Here is a 15,606-nt window from a genome sequence, read left to right as displayed (position 1 = left end):
ACTCTGGTGGGCAGCAGTGCGAGTGCCATTGGGTTTACAAGCTTACCATTATTCATAATAAGCAGATCAGCACATAGCAGATCAACACAACCTACAACTGTGAGGGTGTACAAACGGTGCAGCAGTGCCAACCTGCACTCACCGCAGCCAGCCATGCTCCGGGGACAATAGAGTACAGTTATGAGCGGCTGCAGTCTTAGCCAAGCACTTTCCCATCAGACAACAAGCAGCCAGGCGTACAGATGAGCAAGTGCAAGCATTTGATGGGGCTGTGTGCGGAAGGCGCGGCATGCAAGGGCACAGTGGAGCATCTATACCATACCAGCTGCGCATCACAAGACCTTGATGAGCTTCCACGTGTGCTGCTGGCCGCTTACTGCCAACCGCGCCTATGGACGACCTAAGGAGGAGAGGATGTACCCGTTATGTGTCGCAAATGAAGTTGAAGATGAGAATCATGTGCTTACGCGGTATACGGCCTACGTATGACCAGTTGCGTGCGGGTAGCGAAATCGATTTTACAGGAGAGATGCGGGCCGTTATGCAGAATACGGACCCAGCCAGGTTAGGTGCGTTACTAGATTCCACACAGAATGACAGAAGCAAAAGCACACCCATTCGGGGACCAAACTAGCTGCATATATATGTGTTACAGGCGTCATAACGGGCCCCCGGCCGGGGCCTCGGTTTCTACAGGGACAGGAATGCACGTCGTGCTTACCACCTTGTAACCACACACAACCAGTTATGTCCCGGATAGCATCCGCCGATCCTACTGAACACCATCAAATGCATTTCAAAGCACGATTACAAGGGAAAGGGTCATCCGAAGCTGAAAGTGGGCTGATCCCCCACCACACGTCACCCTCTGAGCGTGCCCGAAAGTTTCGAAACTACCTCATCTCCCAAGACGTAGCCCGGGTCGCTTTGAGCACGCACAGCCAGCCAGGCATCGCCATTCCAGCAGCCGAAACACAGCACAGACGAACAGCCGCACTGGCTACTCATGCTGTGCTTGCCCGCTGATAGTTAGCTAAACGCCGACTGGCTTCTCAGCCCGCGCGCCGGCGCTGCTTCCTAGGTGGCTCCGCGCTCTCCACCTCCACATGCGTGGCCTCGCACGCACACTCCGCTCCGGGTTCGCCGCCACCACAACATGCGAACACGCATTCATCCACAACCCCCAAATCTGACGCTTACAACCCTCCTTAAGCGACACTCACGCACGTAGGAGCAAACATGACTCAGGTGTGCAAATCACAACAACTGGAACGGACTGCTTTCCTTGGGGGCTCCGCAACGCCACACTCTCACACGCACACAACCCCTAACCTGTCGGCACCCAAGCGGACATGCCGCGTCGTGGCACACTCCACATCCTGCTTGGTCCTGGGCCGTCACGAAGCCCAAGAAGTCAAACAACAATGCAATTACACCAACAAGTAACGGCCAGCGCTGAGCACCTGCCAACACGGTGACCGCCATTTCAGGAACATATGCAGCTGGCGGGCACAGCATGCTACAGCATTGGTAGCCGCATGCATAACGCTCTTGTCCCTTGTCCCCGTAGTGGTCTCCCCGTAGTGGCCTCCCCTCCGACACGCGGCCAGCCGCCACAGCCTACCCGGCTTGACAGTCTTCCGTACTAGTACTAATTTACGACAAGAATCTGGCAAATAGTGGGCACCACCTTCTCCAACCTTCGTTCAAAACACATTACAGGCACGAGCCTGCAAAACAGTGCTATCAATACGACAGCCTTCTCAGTTGTGATGTCAGTGCTTCTTCGATGTTGATCCGGCATGAAGCCATGCAGCACCAAGCGCCCTAACCGGCGATATATGGTCAATACTCAACGCATTGCGGTACATGTCCAACAAGAGAGGTACCCAGAACAAGCCTTCGGTCTGAGTTGTAAGTTGTAAATAGAACGTGATGCCGGCCCCACAAATGCAACTGCACCAAGTTGATCTTACTCACGCGCGTACATGATGCCTTTCGTTGTGCACGATGCATGTGGGGGCGGCACCATGCGCTCTCTCTGCACACACAGTTGGCGGCCATTGCCTTGGGTGCCTTCATCCCACAATACTGACACACCTAGATGTGAAACAGAGCAACATGCACATGAAAATCTGATCGTTGGTATCATGACAGTGTACCCTACTAAGAGGCAATGCGCATGGGTCGGCCCCAGGCAGGCCATGGCCAAAGCCAAGTCCGCATTTGGCCCCGAGCCAGCCACGCCTGCCCAGCTGCCGCACGCGGTGTCCAATACACGAATTCGTTCGCCCACGCCAGTACTGGGTGTGCATAAGATGCACCGGCCACTCTGACATGGATGGTGCAGCCCATCCTCGCCAGCGGACCGTCACTGTCCTGACAGGCCGCCGACGGCACAGGCCTGGAACACCCTGTGACCAGGCAAATGTCACCCTGCTGCCCATCAGGACGGAGACGCGCCGTGTGGCAAGTTGGTGAGAGCCGCCTCCTGCACCCCGCCCTATGTGCGCAGCAAACATTATCTTGTGCCCAACGCGTTGCCAATAGGATGAATAGCTAGTGCCACCTTTCCGGCAGCATGTGCGCTTTATTCCCGCTGGCGCCCCTGCTCCCGCTCCTGCGCCCGCTCCTGCTCCCGCTGCTGCGGCTCCAGCTGCTGTGGCGCCTCCCCGCCGACGCCCGCCGACGCCATCGCGGCAAGCAGCCAGGGGTGCCGCAGCAGCTGCTGCGCGGTGGGCCGGTCGCCAGGGTCCGGCGCCATGGCCGCCGCAATGAAGGACCGCACCCCCGCCGAGAAGATCTTGGGCATCAGCTGCATCACATCCAGGCTGGCGTTCTGCGTCTGCTGCACGCGCCTGCTACTGCTGCTACTGCCGCCGGTGTCGCCGCCTCCACCCCCCGATGCACCCTGCACGCTGCCGTTCCCGTCACCATGCACCGCCGCCTGCGCTATGACGCAGGGCGGGAAGCCTGTGAGCATCTCGTAGGCCAGCACTCCTGTGGAGAAGACGTCGGAGGCCAGGCCGTAGAAGAGGTCGGCGCGGTCCTTGTTCTCCTCGGGCCGCGACTTGACGGGGCAGCGCAGCACCTCGGGCGCCTGAGCAGGTGGGAGGAAGCAGCCGGGGCGGCAGAAGGCAGTGGGGAGAGCCGGCGCCGGTGTATGCGTGCTGGCGCAGCGGCGGTTTCGATTGGTATGCTGGCTTGCAGTACAAAGGGCGCACACGAGCTGGATGGGCAGGTATCGCAGTCAAATGCGAGAGGTGTGTACCAGCGCAATGGAACACTGATTGCGGCACGTCGCCCGACCCTGGACGCACCATGTACTCGACTGCGGGGATGGGGTCGACAGGTCCAACAGGTCCGTGCCCATGGAAGGCAGTCGGGGCACATGGGGGACGGGGGGTTGCAAGGGGGAAGGGGGGGGGGCAGTAAACCATAGCAAGGCTCCGACGAATCTGAGCTGAGACGTACAGCAGCAGTAGCCGTACCCGCAGTCCGCCCGCCACCCTGGATTACATGTAGCCAGGCCCCAACACTGGTCCTCGCAATGCCAGCGCGCCACTGCCCCGCCCCGCCCCGGCTCTGGCCCTTTCTCCCTGCCTCCCTCCCTCCCTGCCTACGTGTGCCGGTGCGGGTGACGGCACGCTCCTGGTGCAGGTCCAGTGCCACACCGAAGTCGCCAATCACCAGCCGCCTGAGGGCAGGCAGGGGCGCAGGGGACCAAAGGCGGCAGCAGCGCGCGCACATGCGTACCGACAAGATCAGGGAGAAACTCCACACACCAAAACCTGAGTGTGTACGGGATCCGCCTGGTGTATGCTCACCCAGGTCATCCCGTCGTTAATACGCCCCAGTGACCCCGCCCTCCACACCTCCACACCTTCCCACCCACCCTACGCCACCCCACGCCACCCACCAGTCGTCAGTGAACAGGATGTTCTCGGGCTTGACGTCCCGGTGCAGGATGCCCTTGCCGTGCACGTAGGCCAGCCCGGACAGGAAGGGCGCCAGCACCAGCTGGGCCAGCTGCGCCTCAGACAGGGGCCGCCGCCGAGCCTTGTGCACCACCCTGCGGACCGAGAGCGCCGGTTGATGCTTGACATGCCCGCGACGTACGCAGGATCAGCCACGTGGCCCGTGCGGGCAGTTATAGCAGTACGGTGTACCCCCCAGGCAACAGATGCGGGTGGTGTTACAATGAGAGTCCTGCCGGCATCGCGCTTGACGACCTTGCGCACATTCACAATACTGTACTGTTTTGAACACTAATGGGACGAAGCATTATATCATGTAAGAAGTATTGCAAGGCATCATGAAGCACCGGTGCCCTGGTTAACAAGCCACCCACCCGTGCAGGTCGCCTCGGCTCGCATACTCCTGCACCAGCACCAAATAGTCGGCGTCCTGTGTGTGGGGTGGGGGTGGGGGGTGGGGTGGGGGGCACAGGGAGGGAGGGCGTGGCCGGGCAGGGAGGGCAAGCAGCAGGGATGCTGCGAGTTGCAAGAGTGGTTACAGCTGCAGTCTGGGTCGGAGGACCGTACGACTCGCGCTAACAACGGGCAAGCAGCGTCAAGGCTCGCAGCTGTTAGCAAACGTGAAGACGGCCACACGCGGCCACACACGGCCTCACACCTGGAAGGCGGCGTACAGCGCCAACACGTGGCGGTGCGCCAGCTTCGCGTGCAGCTTGACCTCGCGCACCAGCATGTGCACCACGTTGGCGGGGATGCGGTGGAAGCTGTAGGTCTTGAGCGCCACCTTGAGCCCGGAGCGCCGGCAGGTGGCCTGGGGAGGCGGGGGGCGGGGGCTTGGGTGGGCAAGTAGCTATGCCAGTTATGAGATGCGATGTTTGAACGGTGCAGCAGGAGGTGGGTGGTGATGTGCGTTGCAGGCATTGCTAGTCGAGTCGGGAGGAGGCAATGCTGAAACGGCGCAGCTCTGCACAGCCTGGGTGGGGAATTGTTTCCAGCCCCGATTGGGAGTCGTGCGCCCACACCCAGCATTCACGATGCGTCTCATGGGGGATGGGCGGTGCGGGGTGGGCGACGTGAGAGGCGCCAGGGCGGCCAGGGGGGGGGGGCGGCTGCGGGAGCAGAGGTTCGGCCGGCGCCCTGGTTCGGCCTGGGTAGTTGGTAGGCCTGCCCAGCCCCTTTCGTGGCCTGCTGCAGTCACCCCATATCACTGCTCCGAAATGTCACATAATTATGTATACTACAGCACCCCGCTATCTTGCCATTATCACACGACCCGACATAACACCGTCATATCATAGCCACGGGCGCGCACACTTGTGCACCGTGCCCCGCCACGCCCCCAAAGCCCAGCAGCAAACCCGGCGTTGAGCCCTACCCAGGCCTCAAAACATTAACCCGCCGCCACTCACCCGATACACAGCGCTGATGCTTCCTTTGTACAGCCGCTTTCTAATGTTGTAATCTTGCAAGCACCACGACTGTCGCTGCATTGCCGGCGGCACATTCCGCCCCGTGGTGAGCAGCAGCGGCGCGGCGGGCGGCGCCGGGGCCGGCGGCGCAGCTGCAACCGTCGCGGCCGGCGGCGCCGGCACCGGGCTGCCACCCTGTGGTTGATGGGGCGCAGCGAGAGTTCCGACACCGCGACCCAGGTTGCTGGCGGCAGCAGCGCCAGCTGCCCCAGGCGCCGTCGGGGCCCTGTGGATGGCACCGCCGCCTGCCGAGCCCGGTGGGCTGCTGCCAGGCAAAGGATGTTGAAGATGCTCTTGCAGCTGAGGATGGTGCTGCTCTTGCTGCTGCTGTTGCTGCTGCTGCTGCTGCCGCTGCTGTTGCAGTTGCTGTTGCTGCAGTTGCTGCTGTAGCCGAAGCTGCTGTTGTGGGAGGCTGTGCCCGCCCATTGAGCACACCGACACGCCCCCAGGGCTGTTGCCTCCGGCAGTTGCCTGGGCGCCGCTTGGGGTGGCCCCGCCGCTAGCAGTTGTACCGCCTGCAGGGCTGCCGCCGTGCAGGAGGGCCGAGGGTAACGAACTGGCGGAGTTACGCGGGAAGGCAAGCGCCGCCCTGCCGTCCGCAACGCCGCCATAGATGTCAGGCAGCCGTACGGCGGCTGCGGCTGCGGCTGCGGCTGCGGCTGCGGCTGCTGCGCCTGGCGGCGACGTCACAAGCGGCCCTGCGTCACTGCCAGCCGCTGACGTGCCGTGCGTGGTGCCGTCATCCAGCTGGCCCGCAGTTATCGCCACCGCGCCAGGGGACAGCGGGGGCAGCAACCTGCCCACGCTGACCACCACCGGCGGCGTGCCACCGCCGCCACCGCCACCGCCACCGCCAACTCCATGCAAGCTGGCGGTCGGCGCAAGGTGTGATGGCGTGTAAGCAGCTGACGCGGGCGAGTGCACCGACGTGCTCCCGCGCCGTGTTGATGCCGCGCCCTGGGGACCGCTGGTAATGGAGCCAGCCCGGCCCCTAGACTGCTGCGACTGCAGAGCTGCGATGTCCACATTTAGCCGGCTGACCTCGCCTGTTGTAGACAAGGACGTGCTTTCCGACGTACATCTGGTGAAGCCGTAGGTGAGCGCTGGGCCCGTCCGAGTGTCAAGGCCGGGGGACGGCAAGGTGCCTGCAAGGGGAGTCACAGGAGTGGTCGCCTGACCTTCAAGCACGACTGACGCTGGTTTCCATTTTTGAGACGCGAATATGATAGACTGCGAGTCGGCTAAGGTATGCGCTCGGCGCAACAGCTGAGCGAACGGGAACATGGTCGCGAATTGTACTTCTAGGGTAGCAGAGTCCTAGCCCTAGAACAGTGTTAATACAAACTGTACCTGGGTGTATTGGGCTGCATAGTGGTGGGAGTGAGGAAACCGACTTCGACACGCTGTCTTCGTCTTCGTCAGTATCTATCAGCGGCGCTAAGCGCGTAGACACAGCACCCAGTAGACGAGTGAAGAGTCGACTTGGTGATTTTGAGCCCGGCGCAGGTTTGGGCGAAGCAATGTCCAAAACCCCGACGCTCTGTCTCCGACCCATCTCAGTACTGTTAAGCTAAGGCTAAGTTTCTACATACAAAGCGGTTGGCGGGGCAGTCCACGTCGCAAAAACTCTGGCACCGCATCAAAGTTAAAGAGCTTGTCGTGCATGACTCAAAGCATGCAAGTTCAATACATTTATGGGTGAAGACGCACGCGGGTACAGACGCACGCGGAGTGGGAGGCTCCTGAGTAAAACGTGCATGCATGCACATACCTGCCCACATACCCTCCCCGCGACCCCGCACCGCCTCTCAGCCAGCCTCACTGCGCAGGTCCTCGCACTGCCGCCGCCGGTGCTGCTGCTGCCGCTGCTTCCTGGGTCAGGCTGTACCCTTCAACATCAAGGGTGCGCGGGCCCCTGGGCCAACCCATAACCTGATCGGCTCAACGCACTATAGCACGGCAGCGTTCTACGGATGGTAACGTCACCAGAACTGGTCTTAGGTGAAACTGCGCTAGTGAAACCGAAGCCACATACCAACTTGCGGGCGGATTTGCCAGCTTTCAGTATCGACGCGCACATAAGTTATAAGTTTTTGATTTCCTGAAGCTACACAGCATTCTCATTGCCCACCCCAGCCGGCCGGGGGCATCGGAGGCTGCGCGGCGGAATGCTAGGAAACAGAACTTCAAGCATTATTCCCATTGTGGCTGAAAGACCATACTGCCCACATCTATCCCAGACTAAATGACGCCGACCGAGCACTCATCGAACACAGGGCGCTTGCTCCCGAGGTCCAACGTATCAGCCAACTTGTATCCCTCACATGGGGCAATGAGTGCACTCCAGATCTCACACCACGCCCACACCATACAATGGCAAACTGTCTGCGTCACGCTGCGCCATGCACACAACTGTGGCTGGTCATTTTTGCGCCTTGCCTGTGCACCGTACCGCAAGAGCAATAAAGCAACTGAGCTACCCATGTTTGCTCGTGCATGCAAAGCGCGCATGCAGTCCTTGCGAGCGGACAAGTCCGCAACCTCGTACAGGAGCTGTGTGGGCGCCACTTTCTTGCTCACAGGTCGTATCAGCACTCGCGCAAAGGTAGGGAGGAGCCTGGTTCAGCAGTGATCGTGGTGTTCTCGCTGCCGTCGCTGGAGCCACTCACACAAACTACCCAGGCAGACCCAGGCGAGGCTGACAGCAATACACAATATTAGCTCCATGCTACCTACCTCAAGTCGATGTGTTCGCCCGACACACGGTACCCACATTGTGCCCAAAATAGCTTCCCCCCCACCAACCAAGTGAAGTGCATTTGCAGTACGTAGATTTTAATTAATCCCAAAGATCGACATCAACGCAAGCGTAGTTGCGCACAAAAAAATGATACGTCACTGCAGCCAAATACAGCCCGCTCCTCCCCGCATTCTACATCCATTAACCCACAATCTCCAGTCAGAGACGCTCCCCTATTCTTGAGCTCGTCAAATTCACACCAGTGCAGTTCACAAGGCACTGTTCAACAGGAGTCAAGGGTCTTGTTGGGCGGTAGCGGAGCGGGTTAGGCGCAGGGGACTCGGGTGCGTGGGGTATTACGCGGCCGGTGGCGGTGTGCAGCCAACAGGGTGTGGTGGGTGTGCGGCGACATGTAGGACCCGCACCTTGGGGCCGGCTTCTGGCCGTAACGGCGCATTCAAACATGATAAGTTACGTCATACCAATGCTTGCTCTTGGCGGTGCGATGAAGGCAAAAGATGAAATGCATAACCGACATGGAACAAGTTCTCTACATCAACTCTAGCCCCAACACCTCAAACGTTGCGTGTAATGCCTCGCAATGAGTGCGCCGACATTATGTCATCCCTGTGATCGCCTGTCGCCCAAAAATGCACCTAATCGCGCTTGCAAGTTGGCGGTGCGATTCACCCTAGCGCGCGTATTGCCAAATGCTCGCAGCGCGGGGCCAGAAGTTGGCGTGCCGTGACCCGTGGACAGCTCTGCGGACCGCCGGCCCCAGCGGTTGCAGAACCCACCCACATCCTGCGACCTTCGACCAGTGCGGTCTGCCTTAGCTGTGAGGGCCCTGCCGCTGACGGACGATAGCCAGTGCCTGCGTGCGTGCCACCCACCAACCATGCAGGACAAGACAAGCAGCTGAGAGCTCGCAGCGCGTGCAAGCGGTGTGGCAGTCTTCATACCACGGGTGGTATGCCCTCAACACTGGAACCACCTGTCTCCACAAGACCCCAACTGCGTCTTGCCATTTCTAAACTATGCATGGCCCCGCCAGGCCTCCCGTTCTCCATCCCCCTTCCCCGCGCTCACCTCCTGCAGGCCGAGCCCCACCAGGTTGGTGACGGCGCTGAACTCGCGCGTCACGCCGCTGCGCTGCCGCGTGAGCGCCGGGTCCGCTCCAGTCGCGGCATCGAGTTCGCCACCCGGTCCACCAAGCCGCGCGGCCCCTCCTCCGCTGCCGCTGCCACTCGGCGAGTCATCCGCCGGCGCCACACCGCCGGCGGGCGGCAGCCCGCTCAAGCCGCTGCCGAGTAGCGGCATCACGCTGCCTAGGCCGCCCAGCCCTTGAGCGCCGCTGCTGCTGATGCCTCCCAGGCGGTCGAAGGGGCCATGGCTGCTGCTGGGGCCGGCAAAGGCCGCCTCGCCGGCGGCGCGACCGCGTTCGTCCCGGCCGCGCGAGCCGTGCGTGCTGTAGCTAGCACCGTAGGTGGGCTGTGAGCTGGTGCGACCGCTGGTCGTGTAGATGCCCGTGCCGTCGTGGGCCGACAGGCTACCGCCTCCCCCACCGCCGCCGCCGCCTCCCACTGCGGCTCCCGGTGGGCGGCCGTACATGGGCGCGGCCATGCGGCGGCCGTCCCCGCCTGGACCCGGCTGCTGGAGCCGCAACGTGCCGCCGGCGCGGCCGGCTTGCAGGCGCTGCAGCAGCTGCTCCGCAGGCTCGGACAGCTGCTGCTGGTGCTGGTGGTGGTGTTCGGCATTTGGCGAGTCATACGGTGAGAAGCGCCCGCGCGCCGCCGCCGCCGCCATGCCGTGCAGCGGGCCGCTGAAGCGGGGCATCGCGCCGCTGCCGCCGCCATCCAGCCCCAGAGGCAGCCCCAGCATGTCGCCGCCGCGGCGGCCTATCAGCAGCGGCGAGGCGCCGTCACCGCCGCGTGGACCGCCGCCTAGCATCACCACCGCCCCAGGCATGCCCGCATGTGTGCCGCCCAGGCCGCCGCTGGACAGCGGGCGCTCAGGCATGCCCGGCCGCCCGCGCGGCCCGCGGCCGCCCGCTGCCCCCGCGCCGTCCCGCCGCCCCGCCGCCAGGTGCTGCTGCAGCTGCAGCTGCTGGTGCAGGTGGCGCTGGTGCTGCTGGTGGTGCTGGTGGTGCTGCTGCTGCACCGCCGCCGCCACGGCGGAGGTGTATGCGTCCATGGCCTCGTCACGCGGGTCCACGCCCCCTCGCCCAACGCTGCTCAGGCCCGCAGGGACGACGACACGCCCCTGCGGCGGCGCCGCCCAGGGGCCACCGGGGCCGGGGCCGGGGGGGCCACCGGGGGGGCCGCGCATGGGCGGCTCCGGGTGCAGCGGCCACTGCCGCGGCCCGGCGGCGCCCTGCCGCTGTGCATGCGCCTGGCCCGCAAGTTCCTGCAGCTGCTGCAGCAGCAGGGCCTCCTGGTCGGTGGCGTGGTGCCGCCGGGCCGCGCCAGCGGCTGCATCGTCAGCACCATCAAGCAGATCGCGCGGCGCAGCTCCCCGCAGGCCGTCCTTGCCGACCCCGCCCAGCACCAGGACTGCGTCATTAGCCCCGCGCTGTGGGCCGTCGTCGTCAGCCGCACCGACCGCTTCCGCTCGGCCTCGCCTCGGCAGGCCTGCCGAGCCTCCCGCAGGCTGACCATCGCCATCGTCCCAACCCGGTCCGCGCCGCTGCTCCACCGGCTGCTGCTGCTGCTGGCGTTGCGACGGGGCTGCCACGGCCTGGCCTGGACTATCCCCCTTGTCCGCCTCCATCGCATGGCCGCCTGCCCCGCTCTCCGCCGCGGTGGCCGCGGCCACCAGGTCCTGCGGCAGGCTCTGCAGCGCCGCCAGGAGCGCGGGGCCGCTGCTGCCCGCCACCAGCGCCTCCAGCTCGGCGCGGTCCATGTCCTGCAGGCGGCCGCTGGAGATTAGCGCCACCAGCGCCGCCGCCTCCGAGCCCACCTGAAGGGCAGCGGAGCGCAGTCAAGCACAGTCAAGGGAGGCGCTGTGCAGTGCAGGGTTAGGGCAGGCGGTATCAGGCTGGTTCAGGAAGAAACGGACGCAGGCGTTGCGTGCCCCAACCTGAGAAGTGCCGCCACCAGGCTTGAGCACCAGCGGTGTCATCCTGTTCGTGCCTCGAGGTGATTGCTGGACGGACGACCTGGTGTCCACATCTGACGCAACAAGGAAGGCCAAAGAGAAACAATCAAAGACGAAGCAATGTGTCGGTAGTTTGCGCCAACAGACACCAAGAACACATGTCGTCAGCGCACGGAAAGCATCGCAGTCAGTGTCGAGCAGCCGAGCAAATGCCTCCTGCTGCTCACCCGTCATGGTCAGATCTACGACGGGTGCCACGTCACGGCGCTGATGCTCCTGCTGCGCCCATGACGGCGTCGGAGCCCGCGCGCCCGCCGCCTCAGGAAGAGTGGGGTTGGCGGCAGCTGCGGCGAATGCCCTGACGTGCAATGAGCCCAGGTGCCGCGGCGATGCCGCAAGCGGCCCAGCCGGCGGCTGCCGCGCCTGGCTGAGTGAGCTCGGCGTTCTACTTGCCAGCCGCCCCGTCACCGTGGGCCCCTGAGGCTCGTCTGCCGCCACGGCGCCGCTACTGCGGCCGCTACCGCTGCCAGTGCGACTGCTCTTTCCGCCGCCGCCGCTGCCAACTCCTGCATCCGCGAGGTGCTGCAGACCTGCAAGCCCAACGCCTGTGGGCGCAGCAGCCGTGAGCCCGGGCGACAGGATTACGGGGTCATCCGCGGTCGCCAGTGCGCTGAGGGAACGCTGCTTGCCTGGCGCCGCCACCAGCTGCGCTGCGACTGCGGGCGGCAGCGGTGGAGCGCCCAGCTCCGCGCCGACCAGCCCGCCCAGCGCAGTCACACCTGCGGCCGCTGGTGCCACAACCACAGGCAGCGGCTCGGGGGAGTTGGACATGTGGATGCGGCCACTGCCCTCGCTCCGCAGCTTCAGCAGCTGGTCTGCGGCCTCCAAGACGTCTGCCTCTGCCGGGTCCGGGCCCACCCCGCCCGGCCCTGCCCCCGGCAGCCCGGGTCCGCTGCCTGGCGCCCCGACGGCCGGCACCCCCAGGCCAAGGCCGCTGCGGCCGTTTGCCTTGACACCCCTGCTCCCGCCGCGACCCAAGCCGTCGCCGTGGCCACCCAGACCTGCCACCCCATCACGCGTGGGGCCGGAAGGCGGAGGCTCCCGGCGGGCTCCGCCACCCAGCGGCGGCGGTGCGGCAGCTGCAGCCGCCACGGCTGCGGCCCTCAAGCCGCCGGAGCGGACCGACGGGCCGGAGCGCAGCGACGGCGCGCCCGGCAGGGCGCCACCATATGTGTACGCCGGCCCCGAGGGCTGGGGCGCTGCGGCATTGGCGGCGGCCAGCAGCTTGATGGACATGACGATGCTCTTGCGCGCGTCCTGTGCCGAGGTGTAGGGCCCCAGGTCCCGGACCACAGCGCCGTCCCACAGCGCGGCACCGACCTGGCGGGACCCAGGCAGGGAGCACAAAGGGCATAGGGTGGCTTGATGGCTTGCTTAGAGCCAGCAGGAAGGGGGCGCACATAAGTGGAGAACTGGTCATGCTGCTTCTTGCCAGCAAGCAGTGTCCAGCCGGGTCGAGCGCACCTCGGCGCTGTCCTTCATCCTGTACAGCACTCCCGAGAAGCCGTACATGGGCGGCAGGATGCAATCCAGCTCCGTGCCTGTACAGCACAAAGCAAGTACACAGAAAACGGATGGCGACGTGATCAAAGCTTCATTACCGCATTTTATGCTGGTCACTGCACAACCAAGCCCCGCTGCCCCGCTTACTGGTCGGCAGCTGGTCCGCCACGGCACAGAACAGCCGTCGCCCCAGGCCCAGCCGGAAAGGCGCCTGCGCGCCACCGCGGCCCGGCCAAGACACGGTTGGGAGCAGCCCCGGCTCCGCCGCCGACGCCTCAGGTGGCTGGCGCTGAGCCGGGTCTACCTTGGCGGTAAATCCTGGCACCACCGGCGTCGCCTTCGCCAAGGCTCCCGGCGCCCCGGCGACCGCAGGCGCTGACGCGGCCGGTTGCAGCAGCCCGGAGCCGCCTGCCGCCGCCAGCGCCGCAGCTGCCGCTGGCGTGAGCACGCTAGCGGCAGCCGGTGCAACATGACTTGGTCCCAGGGTGCCGGCTGCTGCTGTCGCTGCGGGGCCTGTCGCGCGGACAGCTGCTGCTGCTGCTGCCACAGCCGCTGCCGCAACGCTGGCGCCGCAATCAGCAGCCAGTGCTGCCTGACCCTCCTGGGCAGCGATGGGTCCCAGTTTTGCCTGCAGTCACAACCACAACCAACGTGTTAGAACCGACGTGCTTTCACACAAGCTCAACCCGTCCCCACCCGCCCCACACAACCACCAACACAACACCAATCTCTCACAAATTCACCCCCAGCTAAGTGCACCCACCTGCACCTCCTGGTACTGCACGGGCGACAGCGCGCCAACCACCATCAGGTGCGCCGCCGCCTGCAGCAGTGACGGCACCGGGATGCCGAACTCCTGCAGCTGCGACACCGCCACCACGGCCGGCGGCTGCTGCTGCGGCTCGGGCCGCTGCTCGGGTCGATGATCCGCCAGCGCCGCGGCCGGCTTGGCCCCGGCCCTTTGATCTGGTGGTGGGGGTGCCGCTGCGGGTGGGGCGCCAGTGTCCGGCGGCGACTGACCTGGAGCCGCTGGCGAAGTGCCTGGTGCAGTGGAATGAGGTTTTGCGGCACCGGCGTCGTCCGGGTGCTGCTGCTGCGGCTGACCAGTCAGTTGTTTCACCCGCTGTACGTAGACTAAAAGGAGCTGGCACAGGGCCGGCATGAATGCAGGGGGCATCAACGGGGCGCGAGCGCCGGGCCCAATGCCCGGGAAAATTGGCATCCCCATGCCCATCAACATCATCGGGAGCATAGGGAGGAAGGGAGGCGGCCCTGCGCTCCCAACCCCCCCCAACGTAGGCCTCACGGCCGAGTCCGGTGCCAGTGTGGCTGCGGTCGGCGGCGCGGCCGCGTGCTGCCCGCCAGTGCTTCCTGCCGTGGCGGGCTGCGTGGCTGCCGCGCTCACGACGCATCCAACCCCTCCCAGGCTGCCATTGCCAGACTCGGGCACGTCGCAAGCAGCTCTAGGTTCAGCTACTTCATCGGCGTCTTCTCGCGGCCGTTTACGGCCCGCGCGACTGTCCTCCGCAGAAGTCTCAATTCGCAGTGCTGGTTCTGAGCAATCTTCTGCAGTCGCCGTCTCCATAGCCACATCAGGAAATGGTGTTTTCTCAGGGTTACTGAGCTCCTCCGCCGGCTGTGGGCACGCCCCGTCCTGAATTACTGGCGCGCTGCCCGCCTCAGGGCTGACATCTTTCATTTCTGGGCCCTGCTCCATTGCTGCGTCAGCTAATGGCTCCAGATATGCTCAAATAACCGCTAGGCTGTTGCCTGTTCGGCCTGTCAAAACCTTTCTCATGTTCCAGGCTGGGCAGCGATTCCTGCGCAGATCGATTGCGTACCGAGATCACCAGGTATGTTGTTAAACGATATCACGCAGACATACAAGGAGTAGGGCGCGAGAGCGCGGAACACCCGGCTCGCGCGACGCAGCTCCCTTGCCCTGTCCATTTCTTTGAAATTTCCCCTCTAAAATCACTAGTCACTTACTGGGCATTTCGGGTCCACAGCTGTTGCTCAGGGCAGAAAAAGGACTAGCACTCGTCACTCGCAGGCACAGTCGAAGCTAAACTTGTGTATCATAGACTCCTATAAACGGTGTGGAGAGATAGTACTATGTTCGTCGGAACCGCCTTGCTGCGGTTGACTGAATCGAGTCCGGCAACACGACCATCCCACGGCGTCGCAGCGACTGCCACGATCTTCGTATAATTAAACAAGTCCAGGCGCCGATGGCGCTGTTCGTATGCCCCCCGGACACCGAAACCGACGGGTGCCCCCCACAGCCCCCCTCCTGGCCACCCTCCACGCCGTGTTTGACGAGCGTAGCCTCCCGGGCAGCGTGAGCGCGTTACTTACTATGAAGCTTCTTAGGAGTCGCGTGCTGTATGCAGATCTGCATTCTGCGTGTGGCCGCGCAGTCATGCCCAGATTGGCGACAGCTGTGCTGCAAATGGGGCTGCTGGCCGCCGATGAGCTGGTCACGCTCCTGCTCTGCACAGTCTGAGCATGTCACCGCCGCGGCGATGGCGCGATGCCGGGGGCTCCCGGGCACGCATCCTTCGCTAGGTGCAATGCTGCTGCCCTGCTGCATTCCCCATCTTGCTAAATGCAGGTCGTAACCACCACGCCCCACATGGCGCATACCGTCTCGATGTGTCATACGTTGTTTCTGCACCGTGGGGCTTGCGGTACCGCTTTTCAGGAGGCGTGGGTTTGGGGTGGGGACTCCTGGGGGACTGGGGATGCGTGATGGGGACTG

The 15,606-nt window shown here is 64.0% G+C and overlaps 2 protein-coding genes across 2 annotated transcripts; both read right to left on the bottom strand.

The window, feature by feature from the left end:
• Positions 1-22: 22 nt before the first annotated feature.
• CHLRE_16g686734v5 (uncharacterized protein) lies at positions 23-7,031 on the bottom strand. Its single transcript, XM_043071587.1, has 8 exons — positions 6,797-7,031; positions 5,387-6,591; positions 4,636-4,788; positions 4,352-4,407; positions 3,920-4,072; positions 3,624-3,697; positions 3,321-3,331; positions 23-3,100 (listed from the first exon to the last, which is right to left on the bottom strand). The coding sequence occupies exons 1-8, from the start codon at positions 6,999-7,001 to the stop codon at positions 2,591-2,593; spliced, it is 2,367 nt and encodes a 788-aa protein (XP_042916294.1). The 5' UTR covers positions 7,002-7,031; the 3' UTR covers positions 23-2,590.
• A 58-nt stretch (positions 7,032-7,089) lies between these two features.
• CHLRE_16g686622v5 (uncharacterized protein) lies at positions 7,090-14,931 on the bottom strand. Its single transcript, XM_043071583.1, has 8 exons — positions 14,835-14,931; positions 13,609-14,665; positions 12,993-13,473; positions 12,807-12,883; positions 11,510-12,662; positions 11,265-11,356; positions 9,276-11,144; positions 7,090-9,060 (listed from the first exon to the last, which is right to left on the bottom strand). Exons 2-8 carry the CDS (start codon positions 14,560-14,562, stop codon positions 9,019-9,021), a joined length of 4,668 nt encoding a protein of 1,555 aa, XP_042916293.1. The 5' UTR covers positions 14,563-14,665; positions 14,835-14,931; the 3' UTR covers positions 7,090-9,018.
• Positions 14,932-15,606: the final 675 nt, after the last annotated feature.

This window comes from Chlamydomonas reinhardtii, chromosome 16 (genome assembly GCF_000002595.2).
Source record: "Chlamydomonas reinhardtii strain CC-503 cw92 mt+ chromosome 16, whole genome shotgun sequence".
Taxonomy (NCBI): Eukaryota; Viridiplantae; Chlorophyta; class Chlorophyceae; order Chlamydomonadales; family Chlamydomonadaceae; genus Chlamydomonas; species Chlamydomonas reinhardtii.
Note: the sequence above shows the minus strand (reverse complement) of the source record. Positions and strands in the feature narration are given on the sequence as shown.

What these genes read in the sequence shown, in the direction of transcription:
- CHLRE_16g686734v5 (XM_043071587.1), bottom strand. Translation starts at nt 7,001, where the DNA reads ATGGGTCGGAGACAGAGCGTCGGGGTTTTGGACATTGCTTCGCCCAAA. An exon ending in GCATCAGCGCTGTGTATCGG is followed by an intron (nt 4,789 to 5,386) that starts GTGAGTGGCGGC and finishes CCGCCTCCCCAG; the next exon opens with GCCACCTGCCGGCGCTCCGG. An exon ending in ATCCTGTTCACTGACGACTG is followed by an intron (nt 3,698 to 3,919) that starts GTGGGTGGCGTG and finishes GCCTGCCCTCAG; the next exon opens with GCGGCTGGTGATTGGCGACT.
- CHLRE_16g686622v5 (XM_043071583.1), bottom strand. Translation starts at nt 14,562, where the DNA reads ATGGAGCAGGGCCCAGAAATGAAAGATGTCAGCCCTGAGGCGGGCAGC. An exon ending in TGCAGTACCAGGAGGTGCAG is followed by an intron (nt 13,474 to 13,608) that starts GTGGGTGCACTT and finishes TTGTGACTGCAG; the next exon opens with GCAAAACTGGGACCCATCGC. An exon ending in TGGGGCTCGGCCTGCAGGAG is followed by an intron (nt 9,061 to 9,275) that starts GTGAGCGCGGGG and finishes GCACGCACGCAG; the next exon opens with GCACTGGCTATCGTCCGTCA.